This window comes from Microcaecilia unicolor, chromosome 2, assembly GCF_901765095.1.
Source record: "Microcaecilia unicolor chromosome 2, aMicUni1.1, whole genome shotgun sequence".
Classification (NCBI taxonomy): Eukaryota; Metazoa; Chordata; class Amphibia; order Gymnophiona; family Siphonopidae; genus Microcaecilia; species Microcaecilia unicolor.
Genome location: NC_044032.1, coordinates 617,071,145 through 617,093,953, shown reverse-complemented (window position 1 = coordinate 617,093,953; position 22,809 = coordinate 617,071,145). Strand labels below are relative to the sequence as shown.

At 41.1% G+C, this 22,809-nt stretch overlaps 1 protein-coding gene across 3 annotated transcripts in view; it reads left to right on the top strand.

Moving 5' to 3' along the window:
- The window catches only part of DCLK2 (doublecortin like kinase 2), a 341,471-nt gene that overhangs the window by 273,175 nt on the left and 45,487 nt on the right, over positions 1–22,809 (top strand). For 2 of the 3 annotated variants that reach the window (XR_003940738.1, XM_030191659.1), the window contains exons 10-12: positions 1,634–1,780; positions 4,676–4,809; positions 7,632–7,709. Coding sequence is in view for 2 of the 3 variants with exons in the window: in XM_030191659.1 (XP_030047519.1) it covers positions 1,634–1,780; positions 4,676–4,809; positions 7,632–7,709 (359 nt within the window). In the remaining variant the exon portion in view is untranslated. The remainder of the gene's footprint in view (positions 1–1,633; positions 1,781–4,675; positions 4,810–7,631; positions 7,710–22,809) is intronic. The other variant, XM_030191660.1, reaches the window with a different exon arrangement.

Sequence of the window (22,809 nt, the reverse complement as noted above, 5' to 3'; positions counted from 1 at the left end):
AAGAAAACCAATGGGAATGATCAGAAGAACCACTGGTGTAAAGGTGATAGAATGCCTAATCGACTTCTAGAGAAGGGATGATTGACAAGCTTGGAACATTTCCAAGGCTAGATATTTGCCTTCACTATCCTGGAAGAAATGTAGCTGGTGCCTCCAAATAGCGGGCAAGGGTGACCCCAGAGGTTCAGATGCACAATTAAATTGGTATCTGTGGCAAAAACTTTACAATCTCCTCTACCAGTCTCTTCTTGTGCACACAGAGCAAAGATAAAACAGTCCCTGGTAGCTGGCTGCTTAATCTCTGAGTAGTCTCTATTCTTGTATATGGAATGCATTAAGGAAGGCTGGTAGGGATTTGTGCGAAAATAACCAATTATTGGGCCTTCCCAAGATGAACAAAAATAACAATAAGACACTACAGTCCATAGGCAGGAAGTATCAAATTTGCTCATAGTACTGATGTCCCGTGGTCTCCTACACTCTGTCACTCCTCCAGTTCTGATTTCCTCAGTTCCCACTCTCCTCCTTTGGATAGGTTTGGCACTCTCTCGGGGTCTTTGTTCCTTGGTAAATGCCTCAGGTGATGAGGATTTTGGGCAGCCCCTGTACTCTTCCTTCTGAGATTCAGCCCTTTTACAATATGTTTATGGGGTTTACTGTCTTTCTGTTCAGTCTCTCCACCCTAAGCAAGTCCCTTCTCCCTTTTCCCTGGGACTCAGTCCTCATTTCAGTTTACCACCTGTATTATGATGCAACGTCTCCGTCTAGTATGGCTGTTTAGTAATTTGATGTTTTATGTGGTGTTATGTATGTACAGTTGTTCCCCTCCAGGAGTGGTAGATTGCTCGGGTTATAAATGTTTAAATAAAAAAATAATAAATAAAAATAACCTCATTGGACTAATCAAGCATGATGAATGTAGGACTTGGGTCCTACCTCCTATCACACCAGATCTTCAACATGAACTATCATTCATTCCTGTACTCCAGACCTTCCCCACTGATGTGGAAACAGCAGCAGTTTCGCTCTGGGAATCCTGCCTTCTGATCCCCTCTTCTCCTTTTGCACATTATGCCTTGGGATTTAGTTAAGGATCTAGTTTAATACCACTTCTCTATACTTTTCTCTGATAGGAAACAGACCTGCTTCTGGTGTTTCCCTTCTCTCCCTCAGCCTCTGAGCTAGAGAAGAAAGATCAGTCATGAGCCCATGGATGGAAAGCCTGCTACTTCTCCTCCTATATCTTTACTGGACTCCTTTTAGGGAAGAAAAATACTGGGCACCTCTGAATACTCATACTTGCCTTCAGTTTCTAGGGAACATCTTTACTAATGGGGTTTTCTGGGACTAGCCCATCTCCCTTAGTTCTTTTGAGTGGCACTACTCTGGAGCAGAGACTCAGAATGTTCTCCTGTTTCCTGCAAGGAAAGGTACATTTTGGGATCCAGATTCCTTTCACTTAATGCTCGGCATGTCTCGGTCCTTGCAGCGCTGACTCTTAGCACAGAAATGATTTTAAGATTGAGTTTGCCCATGGTTTAGTACCCCAGTACCTATCATGCAAGCCTTTTACTACTCACTGCAGAATTGTAAGGTCCGATTCATTTCTCTAATTTGTGATCTCTTGCTTTAGGGGGGCGATCTTTTTGATGCTATCACCTCCTCAACAAAATACACGGAGAGAGATGCCAGTGCAATGGTCTACAATCTGGCCAGTGCACTCAAGTACCTTCACAGCCTCAACATTGTGCACAGAGACATCAAACCTGAGAATCTCCTGGTATGTCCTTGACGTTTTCATTGCACTTTTAGTTCTCTTTGACTGGAAATGAAAGAAGCCAAGCTGAATTACTGCAGTTCAAAATAGCTGAAGGGGAAGGCTGAACCACCATTAAAACAAGGTAGTGTCTTATGCTGTAGGGGTTTGTCACTGTATTGCATCTGTAGTTGATATTCTGATTTCAGTTTCCAAAACCTGACCATATGTACTTTTTTTGGACACTAATTTGACTATACTTCTGTACATAAGCATATGGTTTGCTAAACCAAACATGGCCTCTTTTGTTGGTTATATTGCCGTTGAATGCACTTCCCCTCTCTGTAATATGTGAAGGGCTTATAAGGAGAGAAAAAAGAATGATCTTAATACCAAAGCTACATAGCTGACCAAGTGGAAGAGACATTTTAATAAACATTCAAATGATTAAAACATAGACACATTTATGCTCCTAAATTTTAAAACAAATGTGCAAGGTGCACATTTGCACATTTGTTTTAAAAGATTGAAAGTTTAAAGTATTTAGTCCATACTTTGCACATTTGGTTTAAAAAGATTGAAAAATTGTAGCACAGTGGTGTCGGGAAGCAATAATATAGAAAAAAAGTCTTCCGAACTCACTGCAGGGATACTCGATGAAAGAAACGCTATACCATTTCAGAGCAGTATGCTTGACTGCATGAGAAGTGGCAAAATCATCTGAGGGTTCCCTTGCTACTCATGGGTGTGCATTGTATTACAAATATTGGATGAGTGGACTAGTGCATTGGTGACAACTGAGACTTTAATAATCGGTGGCTAAGGTCCTGGTTTATTTTGTTTAGTTTTGGATGTTACCAGAGTCACGATATTCTTGTATTGTTCCGATGGTTAAATATCAGACAGATGATCTTTCTCTGTCTTTTCATTAAATACCAACACCATGGAAATGAAGCACTTAAAATATGAATTATATAATGGAGCTCAAATAAAAGAAAGTAATCATGTAACTCTAAATCAAGGCTTCCCAAACTCTGTGTCTTGACCCCAAATGGGGTCATATACACTACGTTCAGGGTTCCACCCCTTGCTGGAAGCATATGCACGCCTCAGCGGAGTCGCTGGGAACGTTGTGGTTGTCACCATGGGGTGGCGGCTGAAAAAAGACTGGCAAGGTCTGTTGTAAATATTTGTTAGCCTTTTGGGGTTGGTTTTATTAAAGGGTGCCTATGTCACAACAAGAGAAACACATCATTGTTGCCATTAAAAAAATAGGGGCCAGTGTGCCTTCGGATTGTAGTGTCCCAGAACCAGCCCCCTATAGTGTGCAGATGCCCATGTACAAATTTATACCTGCTCTGAAGAAGGTGTGAGTGAGAGCATGTATTCTGTGTGCGTCTATCAAAAAAAAAAAAACTTTCAGGGGAGAATATTTATCGCCACTGCCAAGATGGTCCTCCACCATTTAAGCAAAGCTTTAATAGATAATGGACCTTCAGAAGGTGGGTTGTGTTGGATTAAAAGTTCACTCCAACACCTATATTCATCATTGGTCCAATTTACTTATTTTTCTGTATCAGTCATGCATAAAACTAGCATTAGATTAGAGGTATAAAATATTTTCTCATCCTTTTGAAGAAGCATATATCAAGAATATTGATACTTATCTGCTCATAAGGATTTCTTCTCAAACCCCAGAAAAAAAGCTCCCAACATAGCACTAGCTGTTGGCTTCATCAAGGAAGAAGTTAAATTTTATAAATGAAAGAATTAAGATATACTGCTAAGTTTTATAAGATTGAACTTCTTCCCTGATGCTGCTAACAGCAAGGAGGTAGCTACCATTGAGTGAGCCTGGCAAAATGCCCAGGGCTGCCCAGCGGTAGGGGCCACCTACAGCTGAAACTCCCTTCCTATCCTTGCTGCCGCCCCCCCCCCCCCCACACCGCTCCAGGGTCCAGCACCTCTCATCAATCCTCTGGTCCACTGATGCAACTTCCTGTGGGCAGGACCTGGCAGAGGAAAGGCCCCATTTGTCAGAGAGGGGCCATGGCATTTGAAGGATTGGCAGATGGGTAAGAGGTGCTAGACCCAGGTGTTGGTGGGGAGGAGGAGGAGAAGCAGAGAACCCTAGGTTCTGGAGGGAAAGGGGGGGGAGAGAAAGACACACACACACACACACAACACCCCCTGGACCAAGGAAAGAAGGAGGGAGAGAGAGGAGAGATGTTGGGCATGGAGGGAGTATAGACACAAAGGGGTGATGCTGGATACAAGGGGAGGGACAGTGACACAGAGGGGAATGCTGGACAGAGAAGATGGGAACACAGAAGAGATAGTGAACATTGGAGGAAAATAGGGATGGTGTTATAGGGGTCCATCTCAGTTTTTCCGCCCAGGACCCATTCAGTCCTAGCTAACGGTGAAACATAGCTCTATGTTGGGAGCTTGTTTTCTGTGGTTTTGAGAAGAAGAAATTCTTTTGGGCAGATGTGTACATCAATATTTTTAATATATGCTTGAATGAGGAAATATGTTATACCTCTAATGCTATTTTTATGCATGACTGACGTAGAAATTAAAATGAAAAAAAGTAGATAACGAATAAAGGTGTTGGTGTTGGAGTGAACTTTTTAATCCAACACAACCCACCTTCTGAAGGTCCATATCTATTAAAGCTTTGCTTAAATTGTTGCGATCTTCTTGGTAGTATTTTATAAAATATGCACATAACATTGCACCTCCATGTCTCCCCCCAATTAGGCTTCTGGGAGCACCTATGCATGATGCACATATAAGTATGCGTGATCTTAGTGTGTGTAATTATACAAATATGGCTGCACCTTTTTATTTTTACAATTAATCCTGCTAGCCTGTCTTCTGTTCTGTGTATGTTACTGTGAACTCATTTCTTTCTAGGTGTGTGAGTACTCTGATGGAACCAAGTCCTTGAAGCTGGGAGATTTTGGGTTAGCCACTGTGGTTGAAGGGCTCTTGTACACAGTTTGTGGTACACCAACTTACGTTGCCCCAGAAATCATTGCAGAAATAGGGTAAGACTCTTGCATGTGCTGTTGAAGGTAACACTTGGCAAAAAGGGTTTGTGTAGTGGGGATTGATTGGGATGAGTAAATCATAGAACTTCACATTGGATGTGGTGATATGTTGATGAAGCAGATGTCTCCTGGTAAGAGAGCATGTTTTACTTTGCCTTACTCTTATGTTGAGTTGTAAATCACTGTGAGCAGAATATAAGTGAATAAATAAAAATAAAATGAGATAATGTGCTAGTGGCAGCAGACTAAATGGCCAACCATATTGGAGAAAGACTGAATCTACCAAAAAAACTTCTGATTTACAGCCAAAAAAATTTAAATTAAAATCCTACAGGAAAGTAATTATACACAACACCTTTGGTCGTCCAAGTGGAGCAGTAGAACTGTGTTGAACATAGGTTAATCAGGAATCAAGTCTTGATAATCTAAAAGGTTCTGTTGATATAGTTGAATTACAGGTGAAAGTACCCAAATTAAAGGGTAACCATGTCCTCTGTGGCAGCACTGGTAGCTGGAGCCAGTGCCAGAAATAATTGTGGACAGGTTCCAAGCTGTTTCCATCTGGTTTGGATTTTATTTTTGTAACCCTCCCTCTGGGTGTGTAGGCAGGTGAGATAAGATGAATCAACATACAGTGTTGTTTTTAATCTGAGCTCTTTTAATGGGAAGGAAAATAGATTTTCAGGACTCTTTCATTGTACCTGTTACCAATACCACCTTATCAGTGCATCATTTTACCTTTCTAACCTCCCAGAATGTAAAGGTTAAGCAGGAAAAATTCAAACTTTAACAGTATATAGAAGAAAAGTAATACACACAGGGAGGAATAATAATACAAGTATATAAAAATACATCTTAGTATACCATTTATCAAGTACATAAGTATTGCCATACTGGGAAAGACCAAAGGTCCTTCAAGCCCAGCATCCTATTTCCAACAGTGGCCAATCCAGGTCACACATACCTGGCAAGATCCCAAAAAAGTACAGAACATTTTATACTGTTTATCCCAGAAATAGTGGATTTTCCATTTAATAATGGTCTATGGACTTTTCCTTTAGGAAGCCGTCCAGACCTTTGTGCCTTGATTTGGTCATGCCCCTGTTATCTAAAGCACACTGGGAATTCACACGAGAGAGGGCCTCTTTTTGGTTGGCCCCCTCCCTTGGAATTTGCTACCAAATTTTGGAGCTGAGGAAGATTTTACAAAATTTAAGGTGGTGTTGAAAATATTTTATTTTCAATTACCTTTTGATATTCAGTTGGATGACAATGGCAAGGTTTACTGACTGATTTTAATTATATAATTGAATGATCTTGATTTGAATGTTTCAGCTCTGTCTTGTCATTTCGTGGAGTTCTTTAAAATTTTACAGTATTGTGAACCGCTTTGATCCTTAATTAGCTGGGCAGTACATAACATTTTTAAATACAAACATTTAGAGCCCTATTTACTGAACCATGCTAGAGGCGTGTACATTAAGCATTAGCACGCGCTAACCATATAGATGCCCATAATATTTCTATTTTATTTATTTATTTAGATTTTGCTCACATCTTTTTTTCAGTAGTAGCTCAAGGTGAGTTACATTCAGGTACTCTGGATATTTCTCTGTCCCAGGAGGTCTCACAATCTAAGTTTGTACTTGAGGTAATGGAGGGTTAAGTGACTTGCCCAAGATCACAAGGAGCAGCAGTGGGATTTGAACCGGCCATCTCTGGATTACAAGACCGGTGCTGTAACCACTAGGCCACTCCTCCACTCAGCAACATTCCATGTAGAATCACCAATAATAGCAACATTCCATGTAGAATCTCAAATAGCAACGGAATCTCAAATAGTAGCAACATTCGATGTTCCACTGCATTAACCACTAGGGTACTCCTCCACTAGCAACATACCATGTAGAAGCCTTCCCTTGCAGATCAGCAATGCGGCCGCGCGGGCTTCTGTTTCTGTGAGTCTGACGTCCTGCACATACGTGCAGGACGTCAGACTCACAGAAACAAAAGCCTGTGCAGCTGCGTTGCTGATCTGCAAGGGCAGGCTTCTACATGGAATGTTGCTAGTGGAATAGTAACATTCCATGTAGAATCTCAAATAGTAGCAACATTCCATGTAAAATCTCAGATAGTAGCAACAGAATCTCAAATAATTTATTTGGATTTTGCTCACACCTTTTTCAGTAGTAGCTCAAGGTGAGTTACATTCAGGTACTCTGGATATTTCTCTGTCCCAGGAGGGCTCACAATCTAAGTTTGTACCTGAGGCAATGGAGGGTTAAGTGACTTGCCCAAGATCACTTAATTCTATGGAGCATCTACATGGTTAGCGCGTGCTAATTTTTAGCACGCACTAAAAACGATAGTGTACCTTAGTAAACAGGGCCCTTAGTTTACCTTTTGACCATTTCTTTACCTCAGTGTCACCAGGACATTTCTTAAACTTTAAGAGTAACATGACCTAAATGTTAATAATTTTCCAATGCGAGCATAAATGAGATATGTCGACTTGAACTTCAGCTTGACCAAGTTCAAGGGCACTCCTGTGCTGAGAGTTTTATAGCAGTCGATTCTCACACATGGGCAGATTTTTCATAAGAGAACATTTGAATGGGTTCATTTTTAGAATGACCTTAATGCTAAAGTAGGTCTGGGTTTTAAAAAGGTCAGTTATTGCTGTTGTAAAGCAGTTCTGCCTTCTGCTGACTGCTGTCCTGTGAAATAGCACATCAGGGTAATAGCAAGGATTTCACTGATGATGCAAATAAAAGTTCTTTAAACTAGGTGTATAATTCTTCCTATTTGTCTTCCCATAGGTATGGTTTAAAGGTTGATATTTGGGCAGCAGGTGTGATTACATACATCCTTCTGTGTGGTTTCCCACCCTTCCGCAGGTTGGTACATTTCTTCCTGGGTTCAGAATTTGTCCTGACTCAATTAAGTATGCATTTTTCTCCCTCTTTATCCCTTTTTCCTCACTGATGCCTCCTAATAACTTTTGGGGGACTGGCCCGGAATCCTACATGGTGATTGGCCCATGCTCCGGATGTTTGCTTTGGAGTTCTATCATCACTTGTTAAAACATCAAGCATATTTATTTATTTATTGCATTTGTATCCAACATTTTCCCACCTATTTGCAGGCTCAATGTGGCTTACAATATTCCATTATGGCATTCGCCATTCCAGAGTAAAAGATGCAATTGGTGTTTCATGGAGTACATGAATGACCATATAGAATTAAGCTTACAATGTTCCTTATGGCATTCGCCATTCCAGAGTAAAAGATGCAATTGGTGTTACATGGAGTACATGGATAACAATATAGAATTAAGCAGACAGATATAGCGAGAAAATATTCAGAGTATAGTTGAAGTGGTGTTGTGTTATAATTAAATTATTGCTCATTGTGGTATGCCTTGTTGAATAGATAGGTCTTCAGAGATTTACGGAAATTGATTAGCTCGTAATTTGTTTTTAAGTTAAGTGGCAACGCATTCCACAACTGTGTGCTCATGTAGGAAAAGCTGGACACACACGTTAGTCTATATTTTAGTCCTTTACAGCTGGGGAAGTGTAGATTAAGGATTGTGCGAGCTGATCTTTTAGCATTCCTGGGTGGCAAGTCAACAAGATCTAGCATGTAGACCCAGGGCATCTCCGTGAATGATTTTGTGAACTAGAGTGCAGACCTTGAACGCGATACGTTCTTTAAGTGGACGCCAGTGTAGCTTTTCTCTTAGGGGTTTTGCACTTTCATATTTTGTTTTTCCAAATGTATATGTATAATATATGGGATTTCCGATAGAAATAATGATTCCAGGAGAAGTATTTCCCTTTTATAACTCTGATTGGTTGAAAGTCTTCCTATTTTGCTTCAGTCATTCTGTTCTCCAAACAGGACTTCAGCTTTTAAAGAGTATTCTTCTTCCCATTGGTCATAACTGCTTAAATTAACTACGGAACATTAGTTTGGGAACTGATAAAGCTCAGTTTTGCTCTTATATAGTTAAGTCTATTGTTGAAGGGCTCCTGTGTATAAATTTAGGTGAGAGAATACAATCATAAGAACATAAGAGTAGCCATACTGGGTCAGACCAATGGTCCATCTAGCCCAGTATCCTGTTTTCCAAACAGTGGCCCAGCCAGGTTACAAGTACCTGGCAGAAACCCAAATCGTAGCAACACTCCATACTAGAAATCCCAGGGCAAGCAGTTGCTTCCCATGTCTGTCTCAATAGCAGACTATGAACTTTTCCTCCAGGAATTTATCCAAACCTTTTTTAAATGCAGATACATTAACTGCTGTTACCACTTCCTCCGGCAAAGAGTTCCAGAGCTTAACTATTCGTTGAGTGAAAAAATATTTCCTCCTATTTGTTTTCAAAGTATTTCTATGTAACTTCCTCGAGTGTCCCCTAGTCTTTGTACTTTTGGAACGAGGAAAAAAATTGATTTACTTCTTGTTCTACACCACCAAGCAGTTCTATCAGCCCAACTTGCATGAAGTATTATGCATAGTACTCGGCATTATCACCTGTGGATTCTGTATTCATATATCTTTATTTTATGGCATCAATGGTTAATCTATAACTAAAGTGTACCTCATTTCACATGTTATAGCTGTCCCAACTACTAGACCACAGCACTAGGTTCAGAAAATAGAAAAAGAATTTGGGGTTTACAGGATATCCTCATTGAATTCAACGGGGATATCCTGAAAACCCTGACTGGCTGAGTATGCCCCGAGGATTGGGTTGAAAACCTCTGTTCTAAACTTTGGGTGAAGTCAGATTAATATGAAGGCTTCTAGAGTAAATATTATGATAACAGAACATTTGCAGACTCTGTGACTCTCAGAAAGACATCAGCAAAAATGTTTTGAAGAACAGTCCACCCTCAGAAATATCAGTTTCTTTGCAGGTCTGTTTTCAGTCTCACTCAGCTATTAGAGCTGTTTGAGAAGTGTGGTACCACATACAGGGAGCAAGAAATTCATTTTTGCAGTTGTCTGTGATCTGACTTCTAAATATCTTTTACTCTTTTGGATGCTTGTTTTCTAAGGAGCAAATTCAGACAATTTGGTAAGAACTTCAATACCCACCTAAATGGGTTTTCTGAACTGAGTACCAAGTGAGCCATTTGGATTGACACTTGCTGCTGTTGGAGATGCAGATGTCCTCGAAGTGCATTCTTATTTTGGTGTAGAAGGGAATTTGTAATGTTAGCCCACTGAGAGAAAATGACCTGGCTAAGCACCAAGTCAATGTTGTAGAACAATGTTTCCCAAGTCCAGTCCTGGAGTACCCTCTTTCCAGTCCGGGACAGACCAAAGTTCCATCAAGCCCAGCATCCTGTTTCCAACAGTGGCCAGTCCAGGTCACAAATACCTGGCAAGATCCCAAAAAAGTACAAAACATTTTATACTGCTTATCCCAGAAATAGTGGATTTTCCCCAAATCCAGTTTAACAATGGTCTATGGATTTTTCCTTTAGGAAGCCGTCCAAACGTTTTTTTAAACTCTGCTAAGCTAACCGCCTTTACCACATTCTCCGGCAACGAATTCCAGAGTTTAATCACGTTGAGTAAAGAAAACTTTTCTCCGATTCATTTTAAATTTATTACTTTGTAGCTTCATCGCATGCCCCCTAGTCCTAGTATTTTTGGAAAGCATAAACAAGACGCTTTACATCTACCCGTTCAACTCCACTCATTATTTTATAGACCTCTATCATATCTCCCGTCAGCCATCTTTTCTCCAAGCTGAGGAGCCCCAGCTGCTTTAGCCTTTCCTCATAGGGAAGTCGTCCCATCCCCTTTATCATTTTCGTCGCCCTTCTCTGCACCTTTTCTAATTCCACTATATCTTTTTTGAGATGCAGATCTCTTTCACGCATATTCATTGTGGATATCCTGAAAACCTGACTGGCAAGGGGTACTCCAGGACCAAACTTGGGGAAACTGCTGTAGAAGAGGAGCTCAAGAAATGACGGGAGGCTTAGGCATCTGTCAAGAACCTTAGCATTTGAGTATATTCGTTAAAAATTCTTGGAGTGATCATTGATGTGCTGCTGAAAATTCAACTGCTTACCTCATCTGTTGTGCAACGGTTCTTTCAAACTGAGGAAAATTTACTCTATTAGGGCATGCTTTAATGAAAAAGCACTTTGCATACTACTCCATTCACTGGTTTTAGGCCACTTAGATTATTGTAATCATTTTTTAAGGCCTTTGATTGAGATTATGACTACTTCAGACAACTGCCATTGATACCTCTGGGACAAAACATTTGAATCGCGTAACTCCACTTCTGAAATCAGAATATTGATTGCCAGTATCAGCAAGGGTCCCCTATAAAATTCAGAATATTAGTGCGTACTAGTATGTGGAACTCTGGTCTAACTTTATTCATATTTTGCATACTTATTCCATACACTCGTCAAGTCCTGCGATCATCCCAGCAGAGACTTGTTGGTGATTCTATCATTCACCAAATTCAATTTGCCAGCATTTGTTCTTCCATATTTAGCGTCATGGCACCCACACTTTGGAATAATCTGCCACATTACATGAGCAGGCCTAAAAACTTACTGGTACTTTTCTCCATCTATACTTCCTCCCTTGGTACTCTGATCTCATCCCATGGTTTTCAGTATCATCTTTACGCTGATGACTCCCAGATCTACCTCTCCATGCCAGAAATCTCAGCCGAAATCCAGGCCAAAGTATCAGCCTGCCTGTCTGACATTGCTGCCTGGATGTCTCAGCGATCATCTGAAACTAAACATGACCAAGACTGAGCTTCTTATCTTTCCCCCTAAACCAACCTCTCCTCTTCCCCCATTCTCTATTTCTGTGGATAACACTCTCATCCTTCCCGTCTCATCAGCTCGTAACCTTGGGGTCATCTTCGACTCCTCCCTCTCCTTCTCTGCACATATTCAGCAGACTGCTAAAACCTGTCGTTTCTTTCTCTATAATATCAGCAAAATTCGCCCTTTCCTTTCTGAGCACACTACCAGAACCCTCAACCACACTCTTATCACCTCTCGCTTAGACTATTGCAACTTGCTTCTCACAGGTCTCCCACTTAGCCATCTCTCTCCCCTCTTCAATCTGTTCAAAATTCTGCTGCACAACTAATATTCCGCCAGTGTCGTTATGCTCATATTAGCCCTCTCCTCAAGTCACTTCACTGACTTCCTGTCCGTTTCCGCATACAGTTCAAACTCCTCTTATCTACGGGTGCAGATAAGAGATTTACCCAGTGAATGGAGTTCCTGGGGAGGAATGTACGGAGAGATGAGAGTGGAGAGGTACTGAGGAGCTGCAGAGTGAAAGCACTCTTATCTGCACCCTTTTCCTCCACCGCTAACTCCAGACTCCGTTCCTTTTGTCTTGCTGCACCATATGCCTGGAATAGACTTCCTGAGCCGGTACGTCAAGCTCCATCGCTGTCCGTCTTCAAATCTAAGCTAAAAGCCCACCTTTTTGATGCTGCTTTTAACTCCTAACCTTTATTCACTTGTTCAGAGCACTTATTTTATCATCCTGGCTTTAATATTCCCTTATCTCTTATTTGTACTGTTTGTCTGTCCTAATTAGATTGTAAGCTCTATCGAGCAGGGACTGTCTCTTCATGTTCAAGTGTACAGCGCTGCGTACGTCTAGTAGCGCTATAGAAATGATAAGTAGTAGTAGTAGTACTTCTTTTTGAAAACTTTTAGTCATGACTAAAGATATAGGATATGTAGTTCGTGGGATGATGACGGTGCTTGGTCTGCAGTGTTCAGGATTGTGCTATCTGATATGGCATTCTTTTTATTTGTAATTTTAAAATGTTATAATTGTAAGCTGTGTAGATGCTTTCAATATGTGGTATACCAAGTCTAAATAAACTTGAAATTTGAAACTTTGGAAGCATTGTGTGTGCATAATGAAAGACAGGATGTGTCACAACTTAAATGCATGGATGAGGAGCTATTTTAAGGAAGAGAAAATTCCTGGAAACCTGGATTTACCTGGTAGGGCAGAAGGTTTTTCAACAACCTGAGTTCCTGATACAACCATCTAAAACTTAACCAGTTATCTTTGAGCTTGAAGCCTGACTCCTAGCTGTAATACAATGATATTACATATAGTGGCATCGGCAGCCATTATGAGGACTGGCATCATCGTCGGGAACAAGTGGGTATTGTTCTCACCCCACTAGACCCCAGTAATACCATGGTAAACCTGGGGAGGGGTGCTGTCCATCATGGTTGAAACAGGAGATGAAAGAGGCCAAAAGAACATTTTCAAAAAGTGGAAGATCGATCCGAATGAAGAAAACAGGAAGCATAACCCTTGGCAAGTTAGATGTTAAAGGAAGGCTAAATGAGAATTTGAAAAGAAGCTTGCCTTAGAGGCAAAAACTCAGTAAAAAACTTTTTCAAGTACATTAGAAGCAGAAAGCCTATGGCATAGTCAATGGGATCATTAAACATCAAGGCATGAAAGGGGCACTTAGGGAAGACAAAGTCATGGTGGAAAGGCTAAATGAATTCTTCAGTTCGGTTTTTACTGAGGAGTGTGTAAGGGAGCTACCTGTGCCACAAATGGTATTTAAAGGTGACACTATGGATGTACTGAAACAAATATAATAAACCAGGTACAGTAGACAAGTTAAAGAGCAATCACTTAGGTTGGATGGTATATACTCTAGAGTACCAAAAGAGCTCAAAAATGAAATTGCTGATCAGCTATTAGTAATCTGTAACCTGTTTATTAAAGTCATCCATGGTACATGAAGATTGGATGGTGGCCAATATAATGCCAATTTTTAAAAAGGGTTTCAAGGGTGATCCTAAAAATTAGACCAGTAAACCTGGTGTAGGTTCTAAGCAAAATGGTTGAAACTATTATAAAGAACAAAATTACTGAACAGAATGGGATAGGGTCACCATGGATTTAGCCAAGGGAAGACATTCCTCTCTCTAATTTGCTACATTTTTTGAAAATGTGAATGAACATATGTGTTAAAGGTGAGCCAGTTGAAGTAGTGTATCTAGATATTCTGAAAGGTTTTGACAAAATCCCTCATGTGACTCGTGAGAAAATTAAAAAGCCATGGGATAGGAGTCAACGTTTTGTTGTGGATTTGTGATTTAGCCATTTCAGTCAATTAGTTCTTAAAGAAGTTGAACAGATGGAACAAACTTATCAAGGTGTTAAGTATAACCTCTCTAGAGATGTGCATCAAGCATTGCAACAATTAAGTCAAGAATCTTCAATTGTTATTTGTAGAGCAGATAAAGGAGGTGCTATTGTGATATTATCTAAGGAATATTACATGGCAGAGACTTATGGACAATTAGCAGATACTTCCATATATCAATTGTTAAATCATGACCCTACAGTGGATATTTTACTATCTTTACAGAAATTGACACAGGAGCCTATGCATAGTGGCTATCTTACTCAAGAGAGCCAAACTTCAAACCGCCCAAAATACGGCAGCTAGGCTTATATTTGGAAAAATGTGGTTCGAAAGTGCCAAACCCCTCCGAGAACAACTGCACTGGCTCCCAATCAAAGAACAAATCACGTTCAAAATCTGCACTATGGTTCATAAAATTATCTACGGCGCAGCCCCGGTATACATGACAGACCTCATAGACCTACCACCTAGAAACACAACAGGATCAACACGAACATACCTAAATCTCCACTACCCAAGCTGCAAACGACTCAAATACAAATCAACTTATGCATCCAGCTTCTCCTACATAAGCACAAAACTATAGAACGCATTACCTAAGGCTGTGAAAACAACATATGACCACCTAAACTTCCGGAAATTACTGAAAACCAACTTGTTCAAAAAGGCATACCCCACCGACTCAACTTAAATGCTTGAACAACTGCAACACAACAAAACCAAAGCTAGTACTGGACATAAATTAACTCTTCCCCCACTACGAATCCCTAATGTGTGTGTCACACATGAACTTTATTCTACCACTACATCACTTTGTATTTGTTCATACCGGAATTGGCGATCGCCTTTACGGTACCATGTAAGCCACATTGAGCCTGCAATTAGGTGGGAAAATGTGGAATACAAATGAAACCAATAAATATAAATAAATAAATTTTCTATGCCATATGCATGCTAGTATTCCTATTTTGTACACGGTTCCGAAAATTCATAAGAACATCAGCAAACCTCCTGGGAGACAGGTAGTGTCTGCTCGCAATTCACTTATGGAACGCATCCGTCAATATGTGGATGTGTTTTTGCATTCTTTAGTAGAAAATAACCCTCATTTAAGGGATTCTACTCATTATTTGAACACTAGTAAAAAAGCCCCGTTTCTGATGCAAATGAAACGGGGGCTAGCAATGTTTTCTTCTGTGTGCATGTGGGAGTGTGTGTGTCCCTGCCCTCTGGCCTCTCTCCCCTCCCCCCTCTGAGTCCTTCACTGTTACAGAGCCAGCGATTTGATTTCGTGCTCTGCTGTTTTCCTTCACTGACTGTGTTACAGAGAGGGCGGGGCAGACACTCAAAGGGAAACCGGATATCTCGCCCCCTTCACACTTCCGGCTGGAGGCTTCATAGAACGTTGGTTTGCCTTTTATATAGAGAGATCTTGGCTCAGCAAATAATAACTGATACCACTTTACTGGTTACATTAGATGTTTGCTCTGTATACACGAAGCTATAGAAATGGTACAGAGATCTTTGGGAACATGGGAACAACCATGTATAGTACCTATGGAGTTTTTGAAACAGCTAACTGAATTAGCATTGAAACACAATTATTTTGTGTTCGATGACAAATTATATCTCCAAATATCAGGGATTGCCATGGGGGCAACATTTGTGCCGTCAGTGGCGAATATTTTATGACAAATTTTGAACATCAATTTGTGTATTCTTTTGCAAGGTTTGCAAAAGTGAAATATTGTAGTATATATATCGATGATGTATTTGTTTTATGGGAAGGCACTATAGAAGAACTACTACAATTGGTAGGTGAACTTAATAGTTGCCACCCCAATATTAAATTTGAATGTAAATATCATTGCAAACAATTTAATTTTTTAGATGTTTGGTTGTTTAAAGAAGGAAATGTGTTGCGAACCGATGTGTATACCAAACCTACAGACAGTTCTTTTTTGGCATACAGTAGCATGCATCCCAAACATTTGATTTCAAGCCTCCCATTTTCTCAATTTTTGAGATATAAACTCGTGATTCTCCTCAACAATTTTGTCAATCCTCAGAAAATTTGAAGGACAAATTTAAAGAACGGGGGTACCCCATGAAAACGATTAGGCAAGCTCAAAAAAGAGCAAGGTTTAATAATAGGGAACTTTTATTATCTGTTAAACAACATCAGGAACCAGATATGATTAATTGTATACTGAAATATACTAAAATGTTTGGATAACTTTCTTCTATAATTAGGAAGCATTGGCATGTTCTTCAAACACATGATGTATTTAAAGATCGAAGATTGATTTCTTTTACCCGTAACAGCAATTTACAAGATAAAATATGTAATTCAGATATTTGGGCAAAGAGAATGTTTCCTAAAGGTAAACATCAAAAATGTGGTAATTCTTCTATTTGCCAAAATATGATAGAAGGATCTGAATTAGTATGGAAAAATGGACATAACAAGATTGAGTTAAAATATAATACAAATTGTGAATCTACTAATGTAGTGTATGCATTTGTTTGTCCACGTGAAAAGTTATACAATGGGCATACATCTCATAAATTTAAAACTAGAGTTATCGAACACAGACATTGCATTTTGAACAACAAGTTGGAAGAACCGATGGTACGTCATTGCCAAGATAGGGGACATACGTTTAACCTGTTGCATTATATGGTTATTGACCAAGTCCCAATGGGTAAGAGAGAAGGGGGAATTATAAAAAAAAAAAAAACAGCTGTGGCAGAAGGAACAACAATGGATTTTTTGACTTAAAACTGTAGAATTACAGGGTTTAAACAAGTGTTGAATGGAAGGCGTGACAATGTGCCTTTAAAAGCAAACCTGTTATTGATTGGATGACGTCTGTTTAAATCACGCAGCCATCTTGTGGTTTGCGATCAAAGATTTAATATAAAGCAGCGAGCTCCAGTGGAATAGATTATACAGACCGATGATCGTATCTTGCTCCAAATATAGTTGAGACGCACCCGGTGAGGGGGGCAGCTATTCGTATTAGAATGGTCTCACTAGGAAGCTTTGAGAGGTCTCTTTTATTTAAGTATATATTTGTTTATGGTGACTGTGGGATAAACGGCTCAGTAATCAAGCTGGTATTAGATTTTTGGAAATTGACCCGTTATGTTCTTATATATTGAAACAAAGGTTAATTTAAAAGTACAATGGCCAATTTTTTATACGATTATTCTTGTGAGAATTATGATTCTTATTTTTAATAATCAGAATGTAAGTAGTAGATCTGGGATTCTGAAAGTTAATTGAGGAAAGACCATTAGACTGAAGGTTCACCTAGGATCACTAATACCCTTGCACCAGCCCAAGGAAAATGGAATAATGAATTCCTGCAGATGGAACAGGCTTCTTAGACAATTATCTTCCTTTACTTCCTCAAGAAGATGAGGCTTCTGGTTCATATATCTCTGCTAGTCGATGGCCTACAAAGGAACATTCTCTGTGTTTTGTTATGGTTTCATTTACTGGCCTCAACACACCATAGAGAGAATCCTAGATTCCCTGTGCTATGCAGCTACAGCCATGTTAGAGTGGACTAGAAAAGGATTTGATGCCAGGGCTTTCTTTTTTTTTTTCTTTTTCTTGCTTTATCTAGTTGCATGACAATCTTCCAGTCATGAGATCTCTGCCCTGGTCATAGCCCCAGAAACTGTAGAGCTTGTTGAGTTTGTGATAGACTGATTTCTCAGAGTTAAAACCAGATATTGCTGAATTTTGCCATACTTGCAATGTCATATGTTCATAGTTCCCTCTAGTGGCTGTAAGTGGCAGCTGCAGCCAGTTTGTAATACAGTCCTCTGTCTGCTCTTAGGGGGTCTTTTACTAAAGCTTTGCTCGAGTTATCTGCAGCAGGGCCCATTTTATTCCTATGGACCCTGCTGCAGATAACTTGAGCTAAGCTTTAGCAAAAGACCCCCTTAGCTAAGTAGTAGTAGTAGAATTTGTAAGTGACCTGATAAAAGGCAGTATGACTCGAAAAACCAGTCACAGCTTTATTTTTTTTTTTGTTACATTTGTACCCCGCGCTTTCCCACTCATGACAGGCTCAATGCGGCTTACATATTGTATACAGGTACTTATTTGTACCTGGAGCAATGGAGGGTTAAGTGACTTGCCCAGAGTCACAAGGAGCTGCCTGTGCCTGAAGTGGGAATCAAACTCAGTTCCTCAGGACCAAAGTCCACCACCCTAACCACTAGGCCACTCCTCTACTTATGATAAGTCAGCAAAGCTATTTTACCTACAGCCTGCTGTTACTGAAGAGGAGTTTTCATCACTACGTAACTGTTGATTACGATCCACAAACAGCTGACGTCAGCACTGATGTTGAGATATGCGCCTACACGCAGGCAACGGCTGATGATGAAACAGATGATGAAATGAGCAGTGAGGCACATGCTGACGAAATTCAACAACCTCCTGTCTCTGGAGCGCTGGAGAGTCTCAGCACCGTGTGGGCCTATCTGGATGTCAGTGCTATGACAGTTTTTACCGTCTGGCAGACGTAGTCTATGGAACTCACAGACCCAAGAGTGTACAGAGGACTATGACTGATTACTTTAAGTAAGCCTAACGTCAGTTAACGGAGACTGTATAACATCAGTTAATGGAGACTGTATACTGTACGTATAATAAACAGTACTGTACATATGTTTATCAGATGTCAAGCTTCTTTGGGTCACAACGGTTAAGTGCACGCTCTGGTTAACTGTATGTATTTCTTTGGTCCCAGACCCCCAAGCACTTAAGCGGATTGCACTGTATTGTAATTTCATCTGCATTTTCTATATGAATCATGTTTGTTAATTTCTTTTAATTCTTGTTAGTCACTTAGGGCCCTGTTTACTGTGGCATGCTAAAAAACAGCGCGTCTACAGCTCGGCTTAGTAAACAGGGCCCTTAGATTCCAATGGGTATATGGCATGTTATAAATCTTAAATTAAAACTTCTCTGATGAAAGTTTTTAGATGGTGAGTGTGCAAATTTTGCAGTTTCATACTGAGTTTGATCTCGGTATGGTTCCCCAATGACATCACAATTCGCTAATAGCAATAAGATGTATACCGGATGAAACTGAAAGAAGCCAAGAGAGAGGTACGTCTGGCGAAGGCGCAAACGGAAGAACAAATGGCTAGAAATGTAAGGAGGGGAGACAAAAACTTCTTCAGGTATATTAGTGAAAGGAGAAAGACTATAAGGGAATTGTGAGACTAAAAGATACAACAAAACGCTATGTAGAAAATGATGAAGAAAAAGCCAATTTGCTAAATAGATACTTTTGTTCTGTTTTCACTGAAGAAAACCCTGGGGAAGGACCGAGAGGGACTGGCAAAAGTACACCTGAGAATGAGGTGGATAGAGCGCCGTTCACAGAAGAGAGTGTGTATCAACAACTTGGAAAGCTAAAGGTGGACAAAGCCATGGGGCCAGACGGGATCCACCCCAGAATACTGAGGGAGCTCAGAGAGGTTCTGGCGGGTCCTCTTAAAGACTTGTTTAATAAATCCTTGGAGACGGGAGAGGTTCCGAGGGATTGGAGAACGGCGGAGGTGGTCCCTCTTCACAAAAGTGGTGATAGGGAAGAAGCTGGAAACTACAGGCCGGTAAGCCTCACTTCGGTTATTGGAAAAGTAATGGAAGCCATGCTGAAGGAAAGGATAGTGAATTTCCTGGAAGCCAATAAGTTGCAAGATCCGAGACAACATGGTTTCACCAAAGGGAAATCGTGCCAAACGAATCTCATTGAATTCTTTGACTGGGTGACAGGAGAATTAAATCAAGGACGTGCAATGGACGTCATCTACTTAGATTTCAGCAAGGCTTTCGACACGGTTCCCCACAGGAGGCTCTTAAATAAACTAGACGGCCTGAAGATAGGACTCGAAGTGGTGAACTGGATTAGGAACTGGTTGACAGACAGACGCCAGAGGGTGGTGGTGAATGGAGTTCGCTCGGAGGAGGGAAAGGTGAGTAGTGGAGTGCCTCAGGGATCGGTGCTGGGGCCGATTCTGTTCAATATATATGTGAGTGACATTGCCGAAGGGTTACAAGGTAAAGTTTGCCTTTTGCGGATGACACCAAGATTTCCAACAAAGTGGACACCCCAGAGGGTGTGGAAAACATGAAAAAAGATCTGAAGAAGCTAGAAGAATGGTCTAACGTTTGACAATTAAAATTCAATGCGAAGAAATGCAAAGTGATGCACTTAGGGAGTAGAAATCCAAGGGAGACGTATGTGTTAGGCGGGGAGAGTCTGATAGGTACTGAGGGGGAGAGGGATCTTGGGGTGATAGTATCTGAGGACCTGAAGGCGACGAAACAGTGCGACAAGGCGGTGGCAGTAGCTAGAAGATTGCTAGGCTGTATAGAGAGAGGAGTGACCAGCAGAAGAAAGGAGGTTTTAATGCTCCTGTATAAGACGTTGGTGAGGCCCCACCTGGAGTATTGTGTTCAGTTTTGGAGGCCGTATCTTGCGAAGGATGTTAAAAAAAATGGAAGCGGTGCAAAGAAAAGCTACGAGGATGGTATGGGATTTACGTTCCAAGACGTATGAAGAGAGGCTTGCTGACCTGAACATGTACACCCTGGAGGAAAGGAGGAACAGGGGTGATATGATACAGACATTCAAATATTTGAAAGGTATTAATCCGCAAACGAATCTTTTCCGGAGATGGGAAGGCGGTAGAACGAGAGGACATGAAATGAGATTGAAGGGGGGCAGACTCAGGAAAGATGTCAGGAATGTTTTTTCATGGAGAGGGTGGTGGACGCTTGGAATGCCCTCCCGCGGGAGGTGGTGGAGATGAAAATGGTAACGGAGTTCAAACATGCGTGGGATATGCATAGAGGAATCCTGTGCAGAAGGAATGGATCCTCAGAAGCTTAGCTGAAATTGGGTGGCGGAGCAGTTGGGGGGAAGAGGGGGTGGTGGTTGGGAGGCGAGGATAGAGGAGGGCAGACTTATACGGTCTGTACCAGAGCCGCTGATGGGAGGCGGGACTGGTGGTTGGGAGGCGGGAAATACTGCTGGGCAGACTTATATGGTCTGTGCCCTGAAAAGGACAGGTACAAATTCAAGGTAAGGTATACACATATGAGTTTGTCTTGGGCAGACTGGATGGACCATGCAGGTCTTTTTCTGCCGTCATCTACTATGTTACTGTGTATGGGAAATAGGGGTAAGATTCCAGCAATACCAACTTTTCCTCAAAGCCGTGAAAAGTGAATACATATCCCTGTAGGAATTATAGGGTTTGGTTCCTGCACTGGACAAGACATGACATAAAAACTAGAGAAACATAGGGCCCTGTTTGCTATAAGCTTGCTAGCATTTTTAGCATGCGCTAACGCTAGAGACACCCATAGGAATATATGGGTGTCTCTAATGTTAGCGCATTCTAAAAACGCTAGCGCACCTTTGTAAACTACTTCAGGAAGCAGGTGAAAGCTTGGCTCTTCAACCAGGCCTTTAATGAAAGAAGTAACTAACTTGTTAGTCTGACTCACACACACAATGAGTGACATGGGCTGCACATACTGCCGCAGGACATGTTTATCCACGCCTACCCTAGCTGAGATAATATTTAACCATCTCTCTGACCTCATGTGCACCTTTCTTTAAATTAGTCACCTTACTTTCTAACTGCTCTTACTCTTACCTACCTATATATTCTATCTTTGCTTTACCTTTCACCAGTGCCGTAGCGAGGGCTAATGGCACCCGGGGCGGGTCACTGCTGCGCAACCCCCCCCCCCCCGGACTGCACTCTTACCTGCGGGAGGGCCGATCCGCCCCGAGTGCACGTCACTCAGAGCTGCGTCGACCCCGCTGGTTCCCTGCTATCTCTGCCCCAGAGGTTCTGGGGCACAGAGGGAGCAGGGAACCAGCGGGGCCGGCACCCCCCGAGCGCGTGCACCCGGGGCGGACCACCCCTCCCGCCCCCCCCCCTTTCCTACGCCACTGCCTTTCACTATCAATTAAAATGTTCTATTACATATTGTGTTGACATTGTAAGTAGCATACTATGCCATACTTTGTATTGTTATTTGAATATTTTTACTGCTGTAATTGCCTATTGCTCATGTTTGATCTATTCTTACTGTACACAGCCTTGAGTGAACGCCTTCAAAAAGGTGGTAATTAAATCCTAATAAATAATAAAATAAACTGGACCCAAAATAAATACTTTTAACACTCAAAATAACTATACAGTATTGCATAACAGGAAGTACTGTACCATGGTTTTGCCACCATGTTTTACAGTCCTGCAGTTGCAGATCGTCTGCCCCTTTGTTTCCATTGGTAGCATAAGTACATAAGTAATGCCATACTGGGAAAAGACCAAGGGTCCATCGAGCCCAGCATCCTGTCCACGACAGCGGCCAATTCAGGCCAAGGGCACCTGGCAAGCTTCCCAAACGTACAAACATTCTATACATGTTATTCCTGGAATTGTGGATTTTTCCCAAGTCCATTTAGTTGCGGTTTATGGACTTGTCCTTTAGGAAACTGTCCAACCCCTTTTTAAACTCTGCTAAGCTAACCACCTTCACCACTTTCTCCGGCAACGTATTCCAGAGTTTAATTATACGTTGGGTGAAGAAAAAGTTTCTCCAATTTGTTTTAAATTTACTACACTGTAGTTTCATCGCATGCCCCCTAGTCCTAGTATTTTTGGAAAGCGTGAACAGACACTTCACATCCACCTGTTCCACTCCACTCATTATTTTATATACCTCTATCATGTCTCCCCTC